We start from the raw sequence: 27,246 nt of genomic DNA, 5'->3' as shown, positions 1-27,246 counted from the left end.
TTGAATTAGCGAGCTTGAGGGAGAGCAGCTTGATTTGAGTCCTCTGTGTCTGGCTCGCCCACATTGATGTCAGCCAAGACTGGAAAAAAAAAAACAGTACTAGCGATAAAAGGGAATACTTTTTTTTTTACTCATTGCCTTTTTTGTTAAACACAATTTCCCCCCCTTCGCTGTTCCCGGAAGAGGAGCGACGAGCAACAGACGGTATGTTCTCATCGGGCTATTGCTAACCTTGTTAGCATGATGCTAGCGCTAAATCGTGTTTGGGAAACCCCAGCTTGCTCAAGGGCAGCCAGACAAAGTCTGTAAATATAACCACCGCACTTTTTAGTCCGTAAATATAACCAGCGCACTCTCATCTGACTTCTTTTCGCCTTATTAGTCTGATTTGGCATTAACACGGTCAACAGCAAAAGCACATTACTGTTGACTTACTATTGCATCATAACTATTAGCTGTTGGTAACGACGATTATTTTATTTAGTTTATGTGTATTATTTACCCACTAAATCTGAACTATTATTAGCATTGTGGTCAACAACTCCACTGTAGTGCTGCCGCTTGTTGAAAGGTAATCACAGACTGTGTTGAAGTCCAGAATCTATTTGGTTGAAAGTAGGGCTGGGCGATATGACCTTGTTAAATATCGTGATATTTTTAGGCCATATCGCGATACAGGATATATCCATCCATCTTATTCCGCTTATCCGAGGTCGGGTCGCGGGGGCAGCAGCTTAAGCAGGGAAGCCCAGACTTCCCTCTCCCCAGCCACTTCGTCTAAGTCTTCCCGGGGAATCCCGAGGCGTTCCCAGGCCATAGTCTTCCCAACGTGTCCTGGGTCTTCCCCGTGGCCTTCTACCGGTTGGACGTGCCCTAAACACCTCCTTAGAGCATACTTGCCAACCCTCCCGGATTTACTGGGAGACTCCCGAAATTCAGCGCCTCTCCCGAAAACCTCCCGGGACAAATTTTCTCCCGAAAATCTCCCGCAATTCAAACGGAGCTGGATGCCACGCCCCCCCCAACATTGAGTCAGACCTGGTGGGACGGCGTGGCGCAGTGGGAGAGTGGCCGAGCGCAACCCGAGGGTCCCTGGTTCAATTCCCACCTAGTACCAACCTCGTCACGTCCGTTGTGTCCTGAGCAAGACATTTCACCCTTGCTCCTGATGGGTGCTGGTTGGCGCCTTGCATGGCAGCTCCCTCCATCAGTGTGTGAATGTGTGTGTAAATGTGGAAGTAGTGTCAAAGCGCTTTGAGTACCTTGAAGGTAGAAAAGCGCTATACAAGTACAACCCATTTATCATTTACCTGACTCAATGTTGTGACCCTCTTAAACAGGACAATACTGCCATCTACTGTACATAGAATAGAATGTAAATATATTCTACATTTGTTCTGAAGCCCACAGTAAAGAGACGGTAGCTTCATCACGTCGCCTGGTTATCGACTCTGACCCAATATATTACACCGTCAAAATGAAGAAATACGCTTGCAAGTTCCAGAACGATTGGAAACAAGAATTTCAGTTCATCCATGAGAGTTCAAAGGAGAAGGGGTACGTTGCCTGTAAATTTTGTAGAACAGACTTCTTCATTGAACACGGCGGCCGAACGAATACTCAGCCATTAACGGTCAGCGAAGCAGAAAGCATCCGCAGCGCAGCATCGTTCACAACCCAGTATTATGGGCCACCTCGCAAAATGAAGACCCAATGGTGTATTTTATGCTGAGACAAAGATGGCTATGCTGATAGCTGGAAGCAACATCCCGTTCTCATTTGCGGATGTTTACAAAAAAATCCGTTAAGGATGTTCCAAGATTCGTAGATTGCTCACCAATACGCAAATAACAAAGGTTATTCAAATAGTGAAAGGTAAGTGTTGTTGTTTTTTTTTTTTACCAACCAGCAAGCACAGTACAGTTAGTACAACAACTGTGTTTTTATTACTGTGTATTTGATAGGTGCCGTCGGAAATTCAACTATCTCTTTTATTTATATATATGTATATATATATATATATATATATATATATATATATATATATATATATATATATATATATATATATATATAGTAAAATAAATATGTATAGCTATAATTCACTGAAAGTCAAGTATTTCATACAAATATATATATATATATATATATATATATATACATATATATATATGTATGTATATATATATATATATATATATATATGTATGTATATATATATATATATATATATAAATGGGTTGTACTTGTATAGCGCTTTTCTACCTTCAAGGTACTCAAAGCGCTTTGACACTACTTCCACATTCACACACACATTCACACACTGATGGAGGGAGCTGCCATGCAAGGCGCCAACCAGCACCCATCAGGGGCAAGGGTGAAGTGTCTTGCTCAGGACACAACGGACGTGACGAGGTTGGTTCTAGGTGGGATTTGAACCAGTGACCCTCGGGTTGCGCTCGGCCACTCTCCCACTGCGCCACGCCGTCCCAGTATATATATATGAAATACTCAAGTTGGTGAATTATACACACAACCACGCCTCCGCCCCACCCCCGACCACGCCCTCACCTCCCGAAATCGGAGGTCTCAAGGTTGGCAAATATGCCCTAGGGTGGCGTTCGGGTGGCATCCTGACCAGATGCCCGAACCACCTCATCTGGCTCCTCTCCATGTGGAGGAGCAGCTGCTTTACTTTGAGTTCCTCCCAGATGGCAGAGCTTCTCACCCTATCTCTAAGGGAGAGCCCCGCCACCCGGCGGAGGAAACTCATTTCGGCCGCTTGTACCCGTGATCTTATCCTTTCGCTCACAACCATAGGTGAGGATGGGAACGTAGATCGACCGATAAATTGAGAGCTTTGCCTTCCAGCTCAGCTCCTTCTTCACCACAACGGATTGGTACAAAGTCCGCATTACTGTAGACGCCGCACCGATTCGCGTGTCGATCTCACGATACACTCTTCCCCCACTCGTGACCAAGACTCCTAGGTACTTGAACTCCTCCACTTGGGGGAGGGTCTCCTCCCCAACCCGGAGATGGGATTCCACCCTTTTCCGGGCGAGAACCATGGACTCAGAGGTGCTGATTCTCATTCCGGTCGCTTCACACTCGGCTGCGAACCGATCCAGTGAGAACTGAAGATCCCAGGCAGATGAAGCCATCAGGACCACATCGTCTGCAAAAAGCAGAGACCTAATCACGTGGCCACCAAACCGAATCCCCTCAACGCCTCGACTGCGCCTAAAAATTCTGTCTTATCTGTGTTGGCCCTGGCGACTTGTCCAGGGTGTACCCCGCCTTCCGCCCAATTGTAGTTGATAGGCACCAGCCCCCCCGACCCAAAAAGGGAATAAGCGGTAGGAAAATGGATGGATGGATATTTATAAAGGATTTGTAAATTGTTGCTATTTTTACAATATTTAAAAAAAATCTTGCGTACCCCTTGGCATACCTTCAAATACCCCCAGAGTAATAGAGATCTATCTGGATTCATGAACTTAATTCTAAACATTTCTTCACAAAAAAAGAAATCATTAACATCAACATTTATGGAACATGTCCACAAAAAATCTAGCTATCAACACTGGATATGGCATTGTTGTATTTTTTTCACAGTTTATGAACTTGCATTCATATTTTGTTGAAGTATTATTCAATAAATATATTTATAAAGGATTTTTGAATTGTTGCTGTTTTTAGAATATTTTATAAAAATCTTACGTACCCCTTGGCATACCTTTAAGTACCCCCATTTGAGAACCACTGTCCCAGGGCAACCTTTCTCCCGAATTTCTCCCGATTTCCACACAGAAGAACAATATTGGGGGCGTGCCTTAAAGGCAGTGCATTTCCGTGCCGGCCCAATTACATAATATCTACGGCTTCTTCACACACACAAGTGAATGCAAAGCATACTTGGTCAACAGCCATACAGGTCACACTGAGGGTGGCCGTATAAACAACTTTAACTCTGTTTCAAAATATGCGCCACACTGTGAACCTACACCAAACAAGAATGACAAACACATTTCGGGAGAACATAAACACAACAGAACGAATATCCAGAAGCCCTTGCAGCACTAACTCTTCCGGGACGCTACCATATACACCTCTGCTGCCCCTTACCCCCTCCCACCTCAACCTCCTCATGCTCTCTCAGGGAGAGCATTTCCCAAGTTCCGAGCTGCTGTTTTGAGGCATGTTAAAAAAAATAATGCACTGTGTGACTTCAATAATAAATATGGCAGTGCCATGTTGGCATTTTTTTCCATAACTTGAGTTGATTTACTTTGGAAAACCTTGTTACGTTGTTTAATGCATTTAGCAGGGCATCACAACAAAATTAGGCATAAATATGTGTTCATTCCACGACTGTATATACCGGTATCGGTTGATATCGGAATCGGTAATTAAGAGTTGGACAATATCGGACATCTCTGTACATATTTTATTATTTTTATTATTATTTATTGAATGTATCAATTGTGATGAATATTTAATGGATCACAATGGAAACAAGCCTTTTGGCTTTTTGTGCCAACCATTTGCCTTTTTAAAGCATTTCATGGATTCAATTCTTCAAGATGTCAAACTTCTTAATCAATCAATCATTAGTACTCGTACTATTAGTTTTAAACATTTAAAAACAACAAGTATTGTCTCTGGTAGATAGTATAGCAAAAAAACCTATACTTAATTTACAGATTTCAGGACAAGAAGGTAAATTATGACTTCTGGGTGTTACACTTAGTAATACACTGTCGTGGTCCGAATATATCAATCAAATTATCGCTAAGATGGGTAGAAGTATCGCTGCTTTTAGGAAATGTCAAAGTTAAAGTACCAATGATGGTCTCACACACACTAGGTGTGGCAAAATTATTCTCCTCATTTGACCCTTGGTCACCTTTGGGAGGTGAGGGGAGCAGTGAGCAGCAGCGGTGGCCACACCTGGGAATCAATTTTTGTGATTTAACCCCAATTCCAACCCTTGATGCTGAGTGCGAAGCAGGGATTTTTACATATTTTTATAGTCTTTGGAATATTTGGGTATGAACTCACAACCTACCAATCTCAGGGCGGACACTCTAACCACTAGGCCACTGAGTAGGTTGTGCTACGCATGTAACGGCTGCAATTCGCAGACAGGTAGTACAAACATTGGTGTTATATCATCTGGATTATTGTTCAGTTATCTATTTGGACTTCTGCACCCAAGGTTGAGTTTACAAAATTACAAACAGCTCAAAATAGGGCAGCTAGACTTACTCTTGATTGTTCTTGTAGATCGAGTGCATTCTCGTCTTGGATGGCTGCAGGTTATTCATAGATTATCCAGCAGTTTATTGTTATTTATTCAAAACATTATTCATAACAAGTACCCGACAGCTCTTTTTAAGCAGATGGGTTATAATGCTGACGTTCACCACTCCAGCACCAGAGCTTCAACTCAAGGTCTACCTGCATTACCACGACCAAGAACTAATTCAATGAAATTAAGTGTTGTATACCGAGGCATTTCTTTATGAAATACACTTCATTTAAATACTAGGACACTTTTTAGACTTAAGAGTTGATTTTTCGTGTTATCAGTTTTGAGAGCTTTTTTTTCCCCCTCTTTTTCTTTTCTTTTATTGTACAGTAACTAGATTTGCGTATGTTCTGTAACTGTATCTGTGTGCTGTTATTTTAATATATTTTGAGAATTTTCTTGTTTTTATTTGTAACTGGATCTGTGTATTATTACTTTACTTTGAACTTTTGAAAAGGACCCCAGGAAGACTAGCCTGGTGTTTGTGCGTGGGCTAATGGGGATCTTAAATAAACAATATTATAAAACTGTGTAACAGAAACATAGTGATAGAATAGAATAGAAATTACTTCATTGATCCCTGGGGGAAATGAGGCAATGATGACTCGACAAGTACATCTTGTTTTTTAAACAAGGGACGGTTTCCTGCTGGCTCCGCTGTGAACGGGACTCTCGCTGCTGTGTTGGATCCGCTTTGGACTGGACTCTCGCGACTGTGTTGGATCCATTGTGGATTGAACTTTCACAGTATCATGTTAGACCCGCTCGACATCCATTGCTTTCCTCCTCTCTAAGGTTCTCAGTCATTATTGTCACCGACGTCCCACTGGGTGTGAGTTTTCCTTGCCCTTATGTGGGCCTACCGAGGATGTCGTGGTGGTTTGTGCAGCCCTTTGAGACACTAGTGATTTAGGGCTATATAAGTAAACATTGATTGATTGATTGATTGATAAACACTTGGTTCCTCTTGAAAAACCTGAGTTGAGTTTGAGTTTATTCGGAACTTGCGTGCTTACAACATGATACATCACAATTTCCAGTTTCTCTATTCAACGTGTTCGAAAAGGAGTAGGAAGAAGCAGACCTTATTTAATCCTACCCCTTTTCCTTTCCATAGCAGTTGCTAAAATGTTTGTTTGCTTCCTGTTCTCAATTTATTCACAATATACTCCATAAGTAATAACAATAAAAATAAATAAATTATAATTGGTTAAGTAAGTTATATTTCATATGGTGAGATGAGTAGGATTATCTTGAAAATGAATGGATGGATGAGATAAATTCAGAATGTTTATCATGGTTCTTCTTCTTTGTATTTTGTAAACACTTAAGTTTGAAGAGTTTCTTCAAGTGGATCATATTGGTACATTGTTTGATTTAATTGCTTATTCCATTCCATAATTTAATTCCACACTTAAACTTAAAAGATACATCTCTTGGATGCACTTGGACACATCTTAAGGGATGTATCCTAGATTCATCGGGTGTTTGGGGTCCATATACTAAAAGGCCTTAAGTGTTGGACGAAGCGTACAAATGTTTTAAATTACATTTTTTACATTGTTGTATATTTTTGGGTAACAGATTATAGTTTGCTTTGTGTATAATTTTAACTGTTTGCAAATTCACTATGTCGTGGATTTTCAGTATTTTTGATTAATTAAATAAAGGGTTTGTACTTTGTATGTTCTCTATATCCAACATTATATATTATTCTAACTGATCTTTTTTGTAACCCTGTTAATGAATGAAGTGCACTTTTGTAGTTATTTCCCCGTATTTCTACTTTTCTACTCAAGAATGAATAAATGAATGGATGTTCCTGGATGCTTTCCAGATCAGTGTTCTTCCATTGAGGTTATCAGTTCAACAATGTGTGTGTTTGTTTATCAGGACCTGTGATTGACCTGTTTTCTTTCCCCCATTGTAAACACAGCTGCAAATGGTGGTGGTGTTGACAATGTGAACCCAGCATCTTCTGTTCGTTTTACATGCTCCAAATTGGTGGTTCTTCAAACACCTGGCTCTCCAAGTACCACCAACATTAAAATACCGTAGCGTAGTAGGCCTAAGTATTCATTAAAAACAAGGCAGATGTTTTATTTAACAAGTATATTGAATATTTTTGGCAGCTGTAACATTACACATACACAGTTTCCCCTAGATTGCCAAGACACCTGTGGCGGTGAGGGCCTGGTTAGGGGTCTGTCAGGGTGTGGTCACATGACATCGCATAATTTGCGTAATATGCTTTGATGATATTATTTTCTTTAAAAACGCTAAACAAATCCGTGCCTGAAAGCTTAGAATGAGGAATATTTGCATGAAAAGTAAAGCCTGCTGGGATTGTGCAAGGTTTTTTTTTAACATCTGTTTATTGGATCTTTGAAAGATACGGTCCAGAAATACAATCAAACACATGCCAAATGTTCTGTTTTTCTCCCCCAAACAAGCAACTTACAAAAAATAGATATAAAAAAACAATGCATCAGTCAAATAAGTGCAGGCAAATATTGTCACAAAGCCACAAACAATTGCACTTCTGAATGTCCCCAATACGGTGCAGCAATACACAAAAGCAAACAGAAGGCACATAATTTATTTACCTTTCAATTACTTTTCAATCAGTGTTAAATTTGAGATCGGTCTCTTTTACATAGTTGGGAAAACACCCCATACTTCCTGAAGCTTCACAGAACAACCGTTCACTTTCAGTTACATTAAGGGTAAAACCCTGCACAGAGATTGAACAGTAACAGTGTTTGAATATTTAATTGATTCTTTGGCGTACCACTAGATAGAGCCTGCGTACGTACCACCGTTTTAGAATCACTGCTCTAAATGAAACCAAAACCACTGCATAAAATCAATTGAAATAAGCTTTATAAAATGCATGAAAACAGCTCGTCTGATGTAAAAGTTGGATTAACACACCACTACTATTTTAATTGGAAACCAGACGCATGTATTGAACTGATCGATTACTGGAGCGGGATTTCTTTACTCATGGAATGTGCATACAGACAATATTACACAGGGGACTGGCTGGCCAGGAATGCAGTCAGGCATACCGTCTGGCTAACTCCACATTCTCAACTGTATGCAGTATGGTAAATAAGTACTTAATCCTGTGCTGATTGTGTTAGTCTACCACTTTAACCATTACAGAGTTATCAACAGTGCGTCATTTTATGGTGGGGTCATTGTAACCAAGTGAGACAGAATAAAGTATTTGATCCCCCACCAACTTGGAAACATTCTGAGACCTAATGTGCCCATGAAGCACGGCCATTAATTAGGCCTGTGCTTTTAGGAAGGTACACCGAAACTCAACTTAGGATAGCATATGACAGACTTAATTTATCCCACAATGAGAAAATTATGTGGTTGCCGTGCAGATACAAAATCATCACAAAAATCAGGTTAAACCCAATGAAAATAAGAGGTAAAGAAATTAAAATAGCACATAGCTGATGCAACCAGCTGCCTCTTCAGTAGCACCATTTATACATACAGCTACAAAGTAAAATTCAGTTATGCTGCTCCCTGGTCATGAAATGACACCTAGAAAGATCTGAGGCTACCAGAATTGATCACTTTGGGGGAGTTTAAGTCAATTTTAAAAGACGGAGAAACCATTTCTCTTGGACAATGTACTTGCTTTTGAATTAAATTATTACTTAATCCTTTTAAATAATTTGTGACCTGTTGTGGTATGACTGCTGTTGTTCTGTTGTATTTTCTTGTTGTAATTATTATTGTAACTTTGTTTGTGCCGCCCTGTTTGTCAGTTCGCTCTTGAAAAAGGGATTTTAAGTTCAATGACTCTTTACCTTTAAATAAAGGAAATTGATTGATTGACAACGAAAAACCAAACAATTACATAAAACTTATGTGAAGTAAAGGCACATCTAAATGCAGAAACGGTCTCGTTCGTGCAAATGTCTCCGCGCAAGATTTGAATTAAGTCTCAAATCTTTACCAAGTAGCTTGGTGACAAAGCACTGCATGCATGTACACACATTCTTCTATCAAAATGTTTTTTATATAAATGAAAACATTTCTAAAATAAATACTTTATGCAGCTTTCATGCCATGTTTTATTTAATATACATACGTTTTTTTATTTTTTTTATTTAACCTTTATTTAACCAGAAAAAAATCTCATTAGTGAAGTGTGAAGTGAAGTGAATTATATTTATATAGCGCTTTTCTCAAGTGACTCAAAGCGCTTTACATAGTGAAACCCAATATCTAACATACATTTAAACCAGTGTGGGTGGCACTGGGAGCAGGTGGGTAAAGTGTCTTGCCCAAGGACACAACGGCAGTAACTAGAATGGCACAAGTGGGAATTGAACCTGCAACCCTCAAGTTGCTGGCACGGCCGCTCTACCAACCGAAAAACTTTTTTTCTAAGGAGTCCTGGTCAAGAGGCTGCTAAGTTACACATCCAAATTAAAAAAAATAAAATGACAAGATGGACATCAAGTAAAACGGTTACATATAACTGAGACTGCTTCAAATGCTCTGTTTAGATTTAAAAGCATTTAAGGATAAAACTTCAGCTTCCAGTCTCTTTGTAACATGTTCTAAGCACAAGAAGCTGCATAAACAAAAGTTTTTTTTCCCCTAGCTCAGTGCGAGCAAAAGGGACAGAGACCAACAGCTGACCTTAGAGCACAAGAGTTTCAGTTACATCTGTGTTAAATCAATGCACAGATGTAAAAGGGTAAAAGTCCAACAAGAGCTATATAAATATAAGTGGATCAATGACACTGTCTCCTACTGGACAGAGAAGGCCATCCTACCCAAGAGTACAAGTCACAATGGTGTGTCATGCTTCTGCAGTTTGTGATGAAGCTCAAAGAAACATGGTAAACATGGAGTTGACCATCTGAAGAGACCCCAAGACCTCTGCAACACAATGCTTTGGACAGATGAACAGCGATGAATATGTGAATATTTTATTAACGTGAGTTCCTAAAAGTAGAATTATTATTATTATTATTATTATTATTATTATTATTAAATCACTTATTTCCATAGTTAGAGCATAAAGAACAGTTTAAGACTTTCTAAATATTTTTAAAAAACATGATTACAGCCCTCTAAACATGAAGTAACACCCATATTGGTTTAGTGTGGCCTACTTTAGGTTACACTACTCACCGGTAGCGTCATTGCTATGGCTGTCAATAGGAATGGGAATTAATAAGAGACTTCCGGTTTCGATTCTGCCTAACGTTTCAGTTCCGTAACGATTCTCTTATCGATTGTTATTTGGAAAAAAAAAAGAGCAAAAATGTGGATTACCATCAATTTTTCTTGGTTTAGAGCAGGGGTGTCAAACTCAAATACAGAGTAAGCCAAAATTCTAAACTGAACAAAGCCGCGGGCCAAAGTTGAACAACTCAAACTTTTAATAGGGACCCAAACAAGTTTTGCATTGAATATTGAACAAGCAAGGCTTATATAACTTTATACTGACATGCAAAATTGAGGTTTGTTGGTAGCGGGGGTGGATATTGTAGTGTCCCGGAAGAGTTAGTGCTGCAGGGGGTTCTGGGTGTTTGTTCTGTTATGTTGATGTTGCGTTACAGTGCGGATGTTCTCCCGAAATGTGTTTGTCATTCTTGTTTGGTGTGGGTTCACAGTGTGGTGCATATTTGTAACAGTGTTAAAGTTGTTTATAAGGCCACTCTCAGTGTGACCTGTATGGCTGTTGACTAAGTATGGTTGCATACACTTGTGTGTGTGTGTGTGTGTGTGTGTGTGTGTGTGTGTGTGTGTAGAATCCGCATATGTTACGTGACTGGGCCGGCACGCTCATTGTATGGCGGAAAAGCGGACATGACAACAGGTTGTAGAAGACGCTAAAAGTAGTACCTTTAAGGCCATTCCGCCGCTACTGTTGTCCGAGTGGAAATCGGGAGAAATTCGGGGGAATGGTTGCCCCGGTTGATTTTCGGTTCGGGGGGGCACTGAAATTCGGGAGTCTCCTGGGAAAATCGTGAGGCTTGGCAAGTATTAGAATTAGTGGTGAATGCACCGCCGCTGTATAACACCGGCGGACCAGGTCTAATGTTGATTTAATATTGTCTCAAGGGCCAAAATAAATTACATGGCGGGCCAAATTTGGCCCACGGTTTAGAGGTTTATAAATCTAAAAAAAAAAAGTGGAATACCATCAATTTTGCTGGGTTTAGAGGTTTATAAAGCTAACAGTGAGGATTTAAAAGGCAGATCACATAGAACAAAATAACTGTGTAATACAATGAATAAATATAACAAAAAGTCTTCTGTAGAAACTAACAAAATAAAACCTGGAAATTAGGCAAGATGGTAACGTATAGTAACATTTTCAAAACCTTTAAGAATCTTTTGACATTTCCCTAGAAAATATGCTGGTGAAACTGAAAATATTAGAATAGTTTGTTTAGATTTAGAAGGTGAAACTATCATGTACATAACATGCAACTCAAGATATTTCAAGCCTTCTTTTAATATAATTTTGATGGCTATGGCTTACAGCTGATGAAAACTTTGAATATAAAATCTCAGAGAATGTGGCCTCTTCAAAAAATGTAAGTTATGATCATCAAAATTATAACAAATAAGGGCTTGCCAATCTCACATTAGATGTAATGAGTTAATATCACATATTAGTTACACATTTGATGTTAAATTTATCCCACAATGAGAAATGGACTTTTGCACAATGTTGTAATTTCAGGAGATTCACCGGTATAATGGAAACAAATAAGTGTCAATGTGGTGGCAGGAAAACATGCAACTTTTCTCCAACTGCGATCGAACATTCACTTCTTGAAAACCTGTGGCAAATTTGTGCAAGCCTTTGACCACAAACGTATTCACTTTTTGTCTGTCCTGTCTATAGTCTTCCCTGTCTCCCCAGCACCTCCAAAACCCTCAAATCTAGACTCCAAACATCCCAGAATAAGCTAGTCCGGTTACTTTTAGACCTCCACCCCAGATCACACCTCAATCCAACCCACTTCTCCAAAGTGGGCTGGCTCAGGGTGGAGGACAGAGTAAAACAACTTGCACTGAGCCTAGTCTATAAAATCCGCTACACCTCCTTGATACCGAAGTACATGTCAAACTACTTCCTTAACGTAAATGACCGCCATAACCACAACACCAGGGGGAGCTCCACAAACCACGTTAAACCCAGATTTCGATCTAACAAAGGTCTTAACTCATTCTCTTTCTATGCCACATCAATGTGGAATGCACTCCCAACAGGTATAAAAGTAAGTGCATCTCTATATTCCTTCAAAACCGCTCTAAAACAACACCAGGCAACTTCAACACTTTACTAATACCCTCTTCCATTCACATCCCATCTCCCCGGATTATAAACAACTCAAATGTACTTCTAATGTGTATACTTGTTCTTATGCTATGTGAACTCACTATGTTCTCTGCTGGCTGTACATATCCTACTAAATAAGACCTACACTGTTTCAATGTCCACATTTCTCTGTTGATGCAATTGTTGATGACTGACGTTCTGATATCAACCAAAGCTCCTCATCCCACCCCCCGGATTGTAAATAATGTAAATAATTCAATGTACATACTATGATGATTAACCTGTGTGATGACTGTATTATGCTGATAGTATATATTTGTACCATGAATTGATTAACGTGGACCCCGACTTAAACAAGTTGAAAAACTTATTGGGGTGTTACCATTTAGTGGTCAATTGTACGGAATATGTACTGAACTGTGCAATCTACTAATAAAAGTATCAATCAATCAATCAATCAATCAATCAATGAAAGGAGAAGCTCACGCCAGGCGGCATGAACTGGAACTAGTCAGAATCGGTCTCTCGTCTTGCTCATCAAAATGAGAAGGCATTAATTTCAGTTTAACAAGTAATCGCGCAAACATTAAAGGTGATTAATACCTGTTGTTTTTAGGGCTGATGACGTGCTAGCGTTACTGCTGCTGGTATGAGATTTGCATGGTTTAAAAAGGCAACTTTTCTTTCTAGTTATTGCATGCTGTATGTTTAAATGTTTCAGTATATTGCTTGTATGTCTTCCTCTTGATGAAGTTGCAATCTTTTCTTGTAAAATTCAAATTTAGAGTATTTGTTCCGCCCGGGTGCCGCCATTTTGCTGTCTGACATCACTACGCATGTCGCATAATGACGTAATTCCCATCCGTGGCATCGTTAAAAGAATCGTTTGAAAAATTGTCAAGCGATTCCAAAAAAACGATTAACTGGGAACGGGTTCCAAACAAAAAAATGTTTTCAATTCCTGTCCCTAGCCGTCGACAAGGAAATACTTTGTTACATTCTGGGTAATTCCCCAAAGTTAGAACAGGGCTTTTATGTACTGAAACCACGGTCGTAAGTTCTGCACAAAGTTGGTCAACAACAGTCGTAGCTACGACCATTACCTTTGATGTTAGCGTTCCGTGTTAGCTTTGCGTGTCTGTGTTGAAGTTCCACAGCTATCGAATTGAAGCTGTGTTCTTTATGTCAAAGATAAAGTGCATCAAAAGAGTGCATCTCCACTTTGTCTGGATAGTGGCAGTGAGCTGATTCCAGGCAGTCCTCTAAAATGCAAATAAATAAAGAAAACTTAATTCAACACTTAAAAAACATGTCGAATTACATTAAACAAAAAAAAAAGAAAAAGTGTTTTTTCCCCAAAATATCCGTGATGCAGTGTGGGAGGAGTGTGATCCAATTAGGTGTAATGCATTGTTACCCCAATTGCTTTAAGTAACAGTTCTTTCAAATATTTTTTGAACTGTATATATGTCTTGATATTTACATGACAAATTGTGGCCTTGACTCCAAGCACACTCTATGTCAGGGCTAGGGAACCTATGGCTCTAGAGCCAGATGTGGCTCTTTTGATGACTGCATCTGGCTCTCGGATAAATCTGAGCTGACATTGCTCAACACGATAAGTAATGAATAATTCCACTTGTAATCACAGTGTTAAAAATAATGTTCAAAATATAAAACATTCCCATGCATTTTTAATCCATCCATCCGTTTTCTACCGCACCTGTTCAAGAAGTTGCGTTAATGGTAAGAAGTTATTTTTTTTATTATTGGTTAGTGTGGAGCTTGCCATCCAGGGGGTTCTTCAGACCCCCAAGCACCGACATGAGAGCCTGTTTCGGGGTTACAATATTGTTTTATTTTTCAATACGTTTCCAGAAATAGTATTTCCAGCCCCAACCCAGTCTCTCCTCCTGGCTGCTGCTTATCACAGAGCGACAGGTGATTAGATAACAAGGCCCAGGTGGGCCATCTACGCACCTGTCGCTACAGGCCCCGCCCCCTCCACAGTTAGCTCCAGAATAACAATGTTATTACAAAGAATAAGAGACCTATTATACTCTAGAAATGTTGGTCTTACTTAAAAATGCATGTGTTTAGTTGTGTTCAGTGTTAAAAACATTTTTATATGGCTCCTACGGAAATATATTTTAAATTTTTGGCTTTTTGGCTCTCAGCCAAAAAGGTTCCCGACCCCTGCTCTATATTGACATTGTTTTGCTCTCTTTTATTCTGTCTTTTGCTAGATTCTGTTGCAACCATTTCTGACCACGTGAGCATTTTCCGCCAACATCCGTCTCTTGGATGTGACAGCGAGGTTTATCAGGAGAAGCCACCATGTCTTGAGCACAGAAGGGGCTTCTGGAGCCCCGCCCCCTCCCCACCCTGGACCGCTTTCTCCTTCCCCCGTCCATCATCTTACTCCTTCTCCCAGCCCCGCTTTACTCCCTGATCTTCCTGCACATGTGAGGGACAGGCTACCCTGCCCTGGCTCCCCAGTGGCTAATCCCTCCCCTCCTCCTGGAGAGATGAGCCTGCATAAGCACCATCATTTTGGCAATGGCAGTAGTGGGGTAACGGGCTCTGACCGGGATCTGCAGTCCACAACCTCCACCATCTCCCTGTCCTCTGTGAAGAAGGCTCCCAAGAAAAGACGTCTATCCCTGGCTTCCCTTTTTAGATGGCGGGGAAGGGAAGCCAAATCGATACGCCGAAAAAATCGAGAGCTGCACAATCCCGCACCTGGAGGGCTTACAGGGGTGGATGGTATAGCTAACATCGAGAGCATCCACTCCGAGATGTGTTATAATAAGACCTCTACCGTCTCCACTGTGGCTGGTTCTGCCTCTGCTGTTGATGCCTCCACCTCATCTGCCTCTGGAACCTGTTTATCTGCCTGCACCACAGTGTCCTCCAAGCTGGGGGGTGAAGTGGAGAAGGACTTCCTGGAATGCCCCCTGTGCCTTCTACACCACTCTAAGGAGAGTTTTCCCGACATCATGACCTGTCACCACCGCTCTTGCATTGACTGCCTACGCCAGTACCTGCGTATTGAAATCTCAGAGTCACGTGTCAACATCAGTTGCCCTGAGTGTTCGGAGCGCTTCAACCCACATGACATCCGCATGATTCTTAATGACCGTGGACTCATGGAGAAATACGAGGAGTTTGTCCTCAGGAGGTGGTTGGTGGCTGACCCTGACTGCCGCTGGTGTCCGGCACCTGACTGCGGGTAAGTATATTATAGTTTGGAATAGTTGAATACTACAGTACTTTCTGTATTTGTTTTATTTATGACTGATTTACATTTGCAATCCCATTCTTTAGTGCAGGGGTGCCCACACTTTTTCTGCAGGCGAGCTACTTTTCAATTGACCAACTCGAGGGGATCTACCTCATTTATATATATCATTTATATTTATTTATTTATGAAAGAGACATTTTTGTAAACAAGTTAAATGTGTTTAATGATAATACAAGCATGTGTAACACATATAGATGTCTTTCTTTCACAAAGACAAGAATATAAGTTGGTGTATTACCTGATTCTGATGACTTGCATTGATTGGAATCAGACAGTAATGATGATAACGCCCACATTTTCAAATGGAGGACAAAAAAAGTTGTCCTTTTTGTACAATACCACATGAAAGTGGTTGGTTTTTGGCATCTAATTCATCCAGCTTCCATACACTTTACAAGAAAAACATTGGCGGCAAATTCTGTAGCTTGCTTGATTGACATTCACGGCACCCGAGGGTCTTGTGAGATGACGCTGGCTGCTGCCAGTTCATTATTATGAAAAAATGACAGAGAGGAAGGCGAGAAACACTTTTTATTTCAACAGACTTTCGCGCCGTCCCTTCCGTCAAAACTCTAAAGGCCGACTGCACATTTCCTATCTTCACAATAAAAGCCCTGCTTCATGCTGCCTGCGCTAACAAAATAAGAGTCTCGGAAAGCTGGCGTGCACAAGTGATGTGCACGCCAGCTTTCTGAGGGATCGCTTGTGCACGCCAGTTTTCCGAGACTCTGTATTTAGTTAGCGCAGGCAGCATGAAGCAGGGCTTTTATTGTGAAGATAGGAAATGTGCAGTCGGCCTTTAGAGTTTTGACGGAAGGTACGGCGCGAGAGTCTGTTGAAATAAAAAGTGTTTCTCGACTTCCTCTCGGTCATATTTTCATAATAATGATCTTGCAGCAGCCAGCGTCATCTCACAAGACCCTCCGGTACCGTGAATGTCATTTAAGTGACATCTTGATGAAGATTGATGATCACTAATTTTTAGATCTATTTTTTTTAAAAGCCTGGCTCGAGATCGACTAACACCCCCCCCGCAGTCAACTGGTAGCTCGCGATCGACGTAATGGGCACCCCTGCTTTAGTGTTTCGAGATAAAGCTGTCTCTCGGCTAATTGTTATGCATTAAGGTGCGAGCAAAAATTTGAGTTACAGGCATCCCCGTTATTAGTTGGTGTAGGAAATTCCCCAATAAACCTTGTAAAATCTGCCCAAAACATCAGGTCTTAACTCACTAGCATTAGCTTATAGCTAAAAGTTGACACAACTTGGTTTTTCCAATCATGGTAAGGAAGAAAGTGAGAGTAGAGTACAGTGCTGAATACAGTACAAGTTGAGCGTATCACTGGTAGTCTGCTCCACATCGAAGCAGGAGGAGTCTAACGTCAGCAAAGGATGTTAAATATCTACATGGGGAACATTTATCCATGAAAATATGGAGAAGCTGGTTATGATGTGTTTAACGTAGGAGCAGCTCGTAGGTGATACGGTAGAAGTCTGTTCTCTAAGGCAAATACTGTACATTATTACATTACTTGAAACAACTACTGTATTTTTTTGCGTTGATTTTCATACAACTCATATAAAAGTTAGTTTTGTTTTGAAAACATGTTAAATTAGGCTTGGACGATATGACTGAAAACCACATCAAAATATAAGTGTTTTATATTGGTCAATATCGATAATAACTGAAATGTTTTATGTCTTATAGAGAATAAGGACCAGAAGAAAAATATATTGAATGTAAACATTTTTTTCAAATGTAACCGTCCTGATCATAATCCCCTTAGCAATCAAGGCAGAAATGAAAGGAAATGTCAACACAACCATGGAAAATACTCAATGTAAATACAATTCTAAAATCACATTGAACACTGAGCAATAACCTCTTAAAATTAAGGTGAAAGGAATATATCAGAAATGCTTAATAAAGTGTAAAAAATAGTGCAAAATTCAAAAATGTATACATAGAGAAACCTTAAAACTATTTTTTTACAGATTTAATGCCAGGAAGTTATGTTACACTTGATTTGGTCTGTTATTCTTACACGTCTTTTTTTAGGATTTTAAATATGATAAAAAAAACATTCAAAGATGTGTCTAATGGGAGTCATAGTTGTAGCCTTGTAAAAAAACCCAAAAAAAAAACCCACCTTCAATACCCTCCAGCAACATTTTATACACACTGCAAGTATATGTCTACAATGTAGTTACAGACACGTGCTTAATAATATGTAATATGTTCAATATTTACCGTATTTTGATCATTTGAATCATTGCCTGGAATCCTTATGTCGCATTGATTTCTGTTTCCACAGCAGCACACGTCTGACTTCTGGCAACAAATATTTATTCTTACTTCCAGAATCAAACACGGGTGTGTTGTAATCATGGCAGACTTTGTAACAGACCACTAAGGCGATTATTTTTGGACAAATGAGGATTCACAAACTTATCTTTTTTAAGCCAAATATATTAATGAGGATAAACTATACTTATAGAAGCGAGCACAAAGAAGAGGGTGAAACGTTGGAGCAAACTGAAGCCGAGAGAGTGAGGTGAAAGTCACTCAGAGCTGCAAATGTCGATTTTGGAGACAAGCTATTTCGACATAAATTGGCCTGCTTACCCAAAATCAACAGGAAAGGTCCCGAGCCAGCTGGACTGTCACACTTTATATTGATCACGATGCATGCAGCCCATCATGCGTGTCATTACAACTACAGTGAACACGCTCTCTGGCAAGTTCAGCTTTGTACAAACAAAACATGAAATGGGGGCTAATACTTTACAGACACTGTAATATGATTGTTCACGGTTTTCAGTCAGTACAGATTGGTGTTCTATCACAGTGTTTAGCGTTACAAACTCACTCGCTAACGTAGATGCTAGCTTCTATGGCTAATACTGAAGCACGCCGATGCGTTACTCCAATAGAAAATTTACTCCAATAGAAAATGAGTTCCTCACTGTTTGCTCTTACAATAACAACGTAGCTCCAGTTTGATTCTTATAGGTCACGGAATATGAATGAAGTTTTGTTGACGGTTTTTGAATACATTTTTTAAATGATTTAGGGGTAGAATTGATTGCTCCCATTAGCTGCATTGTTAGCCACCAAGGACCAGACGATTTTTGTTAGAATGCAAAAGAAAGAAATCCAGAGAATCAACAGCGAAACAGCAAGATAGCGCAACCAAACTTCATACTCTTACGTGATTGGCTGTTAGCCTGTCCGTCCCATTACTGATCACTTCCTGGTTTTGCTAACCAACCTTGCTTCATAACTTCTGGTTTATTCCGAATGAAAGTTTTATCGAACACATTTTTACGGATATCAATTACGTGCCTATCGCGATTTTATCAGACCAGTCCTATGTTACATGTTAAAATTGTGTTGTTTTGGGGGACCAAGCAATGATTAAATTGATATCAATTTCTTTCATTGGGAGAACTTGATTTGAGATAAAGTGTTTTGAGTCAAGAGATTCGTCACAGAACCAATTAAAAGGCCTACTGAAACCCACTACTACTGACCATGCAGTCTGATAGTTTATATATCAATGATGAAATCTTAACATTGCAACACATGCCAATACGGCCTTTTTAGTTTACTAAATTGCAATTTAAAATTTCGTGCGGAAGTATCATGCTAAAACGTCGCGGTATGATGACGCGTGCGCGTGACGTCACGCATTGTAGAGGACATTTTGTTCCAGCACCGTTCACAGCTATGTCGTCTTCTTTTCATCGCATAATTCATAATACCATTGTATTCTGGACATCTGTGTTGCTGAATCTTTTGCAATTTGTTCAATTAATAATGGAGACGTCAAAGAAGAAAGCTGTAGGTGGGAAGCGGTGTATTGCGGCCGGCTTTAGCAACACAAACACAGCTGGTGTTTCCTTGTTTACATTCCCGAAAGAGGACGGTGAAGCTTTACTATGGAACAGAGCGGTCAAGCGAACATGGTTTCCTACCACATGTCAACCGGCAGGTTTCGGTGAGAAAATGGTGGTAATAAGTCAGCTCTTACCTTTAGACATGAGCGGAGAGCTTGCGTCGTTCCTCCTGTGCCTGTCAAAGAGGCAGCTGCGGACTCTCTTGCCTCCTCCAACCGGCCGCCCCCGACCGTCGGATGCTTCCACCGTGGAGGAGGGAAAAAAAATAATCTCAGCCCGGCCCCACCGGACGCCTTCGCTTTGTCGAGAAACGTGGCTTCCCTCTGAGACACCGGCGGTCACCACACCCGTGGCCACACCCCTCTGACTTTCAGGTTGTACAGGTACGACCATATAATCTCACTAAAACACTATTAACACAATAAACAGATAAGGGATTTTTCAGAATTGTCCTAGTAAATTTGTCTAATATCTGAATCGCTCTGCTGTCTAGTTTTTTTCCTTTTTTTTCTAGTCCTTCACTCTTACTTTCCTCATCCACAAATCGTTCATCCTCGCTCAAATTAATGGGGAAATCGTCGCTTTCTCAGTGCGAATCGCTCTCGCTGCTGGTGGCCATGTTTGTAAACAATGTGCGGATGTGAAGAGCTCCACAACCCGTGACGTCACGCTCACATCGTCTGCTACTTCCGGTACAGGCAAGGCTTTTTTATTAGCGACCAAAAGTTGCGAACTTTATCGTAAATGTTCTCTACTAAATCCTTCCAGCAAAAAATATGGCAATATCGCAAAATGATCAAGTATGACACATAGAATGGACCTGCTATCCCCGTTTAAATAAGAACATCTAATTTCAGTAGGCCTTAAAGCTCTAAGTTGAGGTATTATTCTATGGCACGTCATTATATGGGGCCCGTATGTATTCATTGGTGAGTGACCAAGTCAAGGGTTTTAATTTTCTGGATTATTTTGCAGTGTTTCAACGGATTTCTATTTTGTATGGTTTAACTTTAAAAACTGGTGAAGAGCGATGGCGTTGCTACACTGCACACGTGTTTGTGTTCGCATTCATTTTGAGCCACGGACTGCAGCCATTATGTTATATAACCATTGTCATATATGTTGTACCTAGATCTAATTATGTCACTATATGTTTGTTTTTTTGCTAGGTATGCAGTCATTGCCTTTGGATGTGCCAGCTGTCCCAAGATCGCATGCGGGAGGGAGGGTTGTGGTACAGAGTTCTGTTATCACTGTAAGCAACTATGGCACCCCAACCAGACATGCGATGCTGCACGACAACAGAGAGCCCAAAGCCTTCGTCTGAGGACCATTCGCTCGTCATCTCTCAGCTACAGCCAAGAGAGTGGAGCTGCAGGTTGGCTGACTAAAGCACACGCTGTCATTACTACATGTTGCGTCATCATGTCAAACTATGGACTCTTCACTCTTTTCCTACATTAGGTTGCTGGTCCACACTGCAAATTTTTTATAAGCCAACATGAAAATTAGGTGGATTTTGCTTTATCAATTACTAGTTTGAATTTATGATGTGACAATAGTATACGTAACTCAACTTTATTCCCCAATTTGTTTGTTTATCATTTAAAGGGGTCATAATTTTTTTTTTTATATTTAAAACCATTCCCTGTGGTCTATAAATCATGTAATGGTGGTGCTTTGGTTCAAATTCTGCCTAGATTATCTTTTACAGCCCATCCTCAAGCGTGCCAAAGTCCTCCTCTGTGTCAATTCCCCTTCAACTGCGTCCTTACCCCGTCAGCTGTGTTGTAGTTTTTATTGCTTCCATATGGACTTTACTGACAGATATAAGTTAGAACTATAGGCTACTTTTTATTAGAAATGGCAACAACAAAGGACTTTAGCATGCGTGTCCATGTACGAGCCAATTTGCCTTACAACAAAAGAATAGAAGGAAAAAAAGGAACCTGTTGACTAAAACTTTGGACTACAACTGAATAAAAATGCTCTTCGGGTAAACCTCTACCATATATGGAAATATCCGCTGACCTAACTGAGGCAAAATACGTCATTAAAGTCTCAAATTCCAAACCCCTCGTTTGAAAAGAGGCAAAAGTGGTTTGGATTACATTTTTGGGATGTCATGGGAATTGCAAACACACAAAAACAGGTAAGATAACACAATCCATTCTTTTGAACCCAGGGTGCTCAGAAAATTCATTCACATCTGAATTGCGTTTTTTATCTATTCAGATTTTAAATTATTTCATAATTTTCAAACATTTTATATTTTTGGGAAACATGTTTTTTAGGAGATCTCCAGCTAAGAGGATATTTTTTTAATTTGCAACCTGTTTTTAAAGGTTTTATTATAATTTTTACAAGTTTTCCAAACAATATATTGCGAGAATCCGTTTGAAACAAGACTCGTGTTAAACAGAGAATCGATTCTAAATCGCAACGTCACCCCAAGAATCAGAATCGAATCGAATTTTGAGTTGTTGCCGGATTTCAATTTGTATTTTCATCCATTTTTCTCATAACAAAACATAGATATTAGATTAATTTGGAACAAGGTGAAATTGTTGTTTATTGTGCAGGCAATGATTTGAGTGACAATATTACATTCTTAAAGGGGACGACCTATGATGATTTTTTTCATTTATGATGTTTTCTTATGATGATTTAAAAACCTTCCTTGTGGTGTATGAAATATGTTTTGGATAAGCTTTGTTTTTAAATGTTGTGTACGTTTTGCTTTACAGTCACTTTTTTGAGTCTGTCTACAAGCTGGTCGTTTGTGGAGGCGTTCACAGATTGCGATTGAAACCACGCCTCACCCCAAAACTATATTTTACCTTTTTTTGTTTTTTCATTGCCTGAAGCAGAAGGGAGGAGCTCCTCAACCCTGTGGTTGAGAGCTAGGCCTACTGTCCATATAAGGACATCCAACTCACCGTGACGTCATCTTGTTGCCACTGCAAAACCCCGCGAAGAGGCATCCGAAACTGTATGCAAGCTCACGCCTAAATTCATGAACTTTATGATTTGATACTTTGACATTGTTTAACACGGGTATCCAACTTTGTAACACCGTGTATAAGTCAGTTAAGACAAGTATCATCATAAATATCACGTGTATATGAGTTCCCATCTTACAGGAGGTGAAGCAAATTGCGTGAAACTTTTTCTTTTGCTCAAGTGTCTTACCACATGTGCTACTAAATCAAAAAAAATGTCACGGCTCATCAATCATCTTAGCGGAATGTATAAGAAAACATATTTTAATAATGTATTTAGATTTAGTGGGTGTCAGTTTCCTTTATCCTCAGTACCTCAATTTAAAAATATATTTTTAGGCTTTTATTGCCTTAGTCACATGGCTGCCTTTTCTTGGAAAGGAAAAAGATGGAAATGCACTACTGCTGGTTTAAGTGTGTATATAAATTGTATCACAGTCTTATAGTGTATATGTTGATGATGAATCATATACTGACTGTTAAGTCTTTGATTCACGGTGTCATTGTGCCCACAGCTGACGACATCAAGCCATGCCCACGCTGTGCTGCGTACATCATCAAAATGAACGATGGTAGCTGTAACCACATGACCTGCGCCGTCTGCGGCTGTGAGTTCTGCTGGCTGTGTATGAAGGAGATCTCCGACTTGCACTACCTGAGGTTTGCATGTGCATACAAAGGACAAAACATACCTGAGAAGTGTTTTTATTGCTTAATAGGGATATTCTAACTTATGTTCAAAGAGACAGTACTTGTGTAAGACAAGTTATGGAAACATTAATTAATTTGTAAATTCGATGGTTTTATCAAAAATTGATCTTTCAGCAAGTGTTGGACCAAAATCTAAAAGGCCACAAATTCACAATTATCTTTGCGTGCGTGTGCGAGAAAAGAAAACAATTCTAAATCCCCTTAATTTTTCCCCCCCCACCTACGACTTTCTCAGTCCATCAGGCTGTACATTTTGGGGGAAGAAGCCATGGAGCAGGAAGAAGAAGATTCTTTGGCAATTGGGAACACTTGTTGGTGCCCCTGTTGGCATTGCTCTGATTGCTGGCATAGCTATCCCCGCCATGGTTATCGGCATCCCTGTATATGTTGGAAGGAAGGTAAGAACTCCAATATTTGGATGAACTACTTTGGAATAATGTACAGTATTTTGAATTTTCCCTCTTTTGGTGTGCAATTTCCCTCAAAAGTTTGGGATAAAACTATTGACTAACCAAAGAAAATTACTGTAAGACCTGAATTTACTGCAGTTGTCCCCCCTAAATTATATGACTACATAGTTTGTGGTCGTCCATCATAATCTTTGTGGTACAAACATCCAAAACAATACGTGGCTAAATAGCTTACTAAAATGTAGCAAGAATCCCTATTGATTTTAAAGTGAACTGAACACAAGATGGTAGACATTTTCTGGTTTGAAAAGTTGCTTCAGTACTTGATTGATCCCTCATTTCCAATCATTGTTGACTGTAAAGGGAAAAACATTTCACCTGGCAGCTCTATGTAACTCAGTTCAGAGTGCAGTTAGGAAAAGCTAATTGATATGTTTTTTTTTATATCTGATAAAATATGCTAAAGAAAGATGAGGTCGAAAGCTAAATTGCTTCATGTATTTTTTTATTTTTATTTATTTTTGTATTTGGGATTTTTCTGAGTTCTTCACATTTTCAATACTGTTAAGATTTATGTTATTTATATTTTTAGTACATTCAGGAATGATCACATGACTGAGCATTTGTTTGTACATGTAATGTACCTTACATTGCCAATAACTATTTACAGTTTGCACATAATGTTTTCACATATAGTGCATTCTTTTAAAAACTGACAATATACCTGATTGCTGATTTTACTCCGGTCATATAAAGGGATGAGTACCAAATTCAGTACTTTAATGCAGACCAACCGTATGAAGTCGGTACAACAAGGTACTTTTTACCAATTTTTGATACCTTTTGTGGCACATGACGTCATGTTCATGTCTCAGACTTGGTCTCGGCTCAAGCACTTGGTGGGTAATCAGACGTATTTATAGCAGACTGCCTTTAGTTAATGTTGCAGTTTTCCATGCCAACAAAGCAATTAATGCCTGCCTGATGGAAAGTGTTTAAAAGCAAGGCTTCACTTTTCAAGGTAGCTCAATGCTGATTTATTTTAGATATTCAACGTACATGCTACTGATTAGCATTAGAGATTTTACATTGCGATTTAAACACCTTTTGACAACAAAGTCTACAGCTAAAATGTATGTTAAAATCTAATAACTGGTGTGTAATAAGTACAATACTTACAGTATGTACACTTTGTAGGGCTAAAAGACAAGATTGGCAGATTTATCTTCATGGCAAAGAAAACTTCCTGTCTATGAAACCACATGAAAGACAAACTGAAATTATTGCGTACTAGCAAATGAGACTCGGAAAAGTATTAGAAAACAAGTTATAACAACCCGACAGTGCATTGATCATTATCAACTCGGTGTTAAATGTTAAATTAAAGAAAATGGTTTATTGATAAACAGCGTTTATTAACACATATACGCACACAGAACTATACAATTAGTGATTTCCAGGTATTGGGAATTGGAGCCGCATTGATTTAAATGTGAAAGGTACCAATCCCTAGTCATTTATGAATGCATCAAACACACAAGTTGTCTATTAAATCATATTTGATCAGTAATGAGAAATTGATAACGTTCCTTTTTTATTTCCCCCTTTTCTCTGCCAGATTCACAATCGCTATGAAGGTAAAGAGATCTCCAAACACAAGAGGAACCTGGTGATTGCAGGTGGCGTCACTCTGTCTGTCATTGTGTCTCCAGTGGTTGCAGCAGTCACTGTCGGTCAGTCTGTGCTTCAGTTCCCTGCATCTTTTTCCATCTTGTGACATAATAAGAGGCTTTGCTAGAATTTGGCGTGTTTAATATTAAAGTTCCCGTTATGCAAAACATAATCTGTTAGTGGATGAGAAGAAGTGTGGGTTACAAAAGTCCTGTCCTAGCAAAAACCACCTAACTGTAAATGAATGGGTAAACAAATTGGGTCCCAAGAGAAACCTTAATTTTCCTAACTTGGCACTGCTTTCTGTGTGTGTTCATCCATGCTTCAGGCATTGGTGTCCCAATCATGCTGGCGTATGTGTACGGCGTGGTGCCCATCTCGCTGTGCCGCAGTGGGGGCTGTGGTGTCTCTACAGGAAAAGGAAAAGGTGTCCGCATAGAATTTGATGATGAGAACGACTTGAATGTTGCCACTGGGACAGCAACCACCGGTAAGCCCACCCCAGTGCAACGCCACTACCCTTGTGGTCTGCATAGAAAAGAAATGATGAATTCTATGACTTACAAGTTAAGTCTTGCCACAACCTGGAACGTGTGAAAAGAGGAACTGCAGAGTACAGAGTTTCCCCGAGATTGCCGAAACACCTCTGATGGTGGAAGTCTGATTACCGTGACGTCATTGTATGATTTGCTATGATGATATGATTCTTTAATAAGGCGCCCAAAAATTCCACTTACATTAAAAAAATAAATCTTTGTTATTAATAATTGCTATTAATATATAGTGGGATAGGCCCCAAAAAAATATGTTTCCATATATTAGCCGCACCGGACTAAAAGCCACAGGTATATACGTTGCAACATTCTGTAAATATTTATCTACATAGCTTAATTGTTTCCAATGATGCTTGTTAAACAGAAGTAAAACGGCTGATCAAACAAAATAGACATAATTGTCATGGACGCACGAGCTCGCTTTCCAATCAGCTAAACGGACTCAATAACTCCAAGGTAAAATCTTGGTGAGTTTACTGAGGAATATGTAAAACTGAAACAATACCAAAAGAATGCCGTTGTAAATTAATATTACTAACATAGACTACTCGTAAACGTGTTAGCTAATACTAACGACGCTAGAGTCATTACATTGCGATAGCACGCACACATATTTATTAAAATACTCCCAACAGATATCACGCATGGGACAGTTTAGTAGGTATAAACATCCATCCATCCATTTTTTACCACTTATTCCCTTTGGGGTTGCGGGGGGCGCTGGTGCCTATAACAGCTACAATCGGGCGGAAGGCGGTGTACACCCTGGACAAGTCGCGAACTCATCGCAGGGCCAAAACAGATAGACAGACAACATTCACACTCACATTCACACACTAGGGACCATTTAGTGTTGCCAATCAACCTATCCCCAGGTGCATGTCTTTGGACGTGGGAGGAAGCAGGAGTACCCGGAGGGAACCCACGCATTCACGGGGAGAACATGCAAGTTTTATCTATACTGTAAAACTTACCAGTGTTGCGTGCAGTGATGATGGAATAATTCATACGAGAAGGAAGGCTATGAACGTCTAAAAAATC

General features: G+C 39.8%; 1 protein-coding gene across 1 annotated transcript in view; it reads left to right on the top strand.

The window, feature by feature from the left end:
* LOC133562381 (E3 ubiquitin-protein ligase RNF19A-like) overlaps positions 1 to 27,246 on the top strand; it is a 36,537-nt gene continuing 9,291 nt past the window's right edge. Inside the window, exons 1-7 of the mRNA XM_061916552.1 lie at positions 1 to 204; positions 14,900 to 15,885; positions 21,027 to 21,235; positions 23,375 to 23,519; positions 23,806 to 23,968; positions 25,599 to 25,713; positions 25,980 to 26,141. Of these exons, the coding sequence (XP_061772536.1) occupies positions 15,182 to 15,885; positions 21,027 to 21,235; positions 23,375 to 23,519; positions 23,806 to 23,968; positions 25,599 to 25,713; positions 25,980 to 26,141 (1,498 nt within the window). The 5' untranslated portion in view covers positions 1 to 204; positions 14,900 to 15,181. The remainder of the gene's footprint in view (positions 205 to 14,899; positions 15,886 to 21,026; positions 21,236 to 23,374; positions 23,520 to 23,805; positions 23,969 to 25,598; positions 25,714 to 25,979; positions 26,142 to 27,246) is intronic.

Source organism: Nerophis ophidion, linkage group LG11 (genome assembly GCF_033978795.1).
Source record: "Nerophis ophidion isolate RoL-2023_Sa linkage group LG11, RoL_Noph_v1.0, whole genome shotgun sequence".
Classification (NCBI taxonomy): Eukaryota; Metazoa; Chordata; class Actinopteri; order Syngnathiformes; family Syngnathidae; genus Nerophis; species Nerophis ophidion.
Note: the sequence above shows the minus strand (reverse complement) of the source record. Positions and strands in the feature narration are given on the sequence as shown.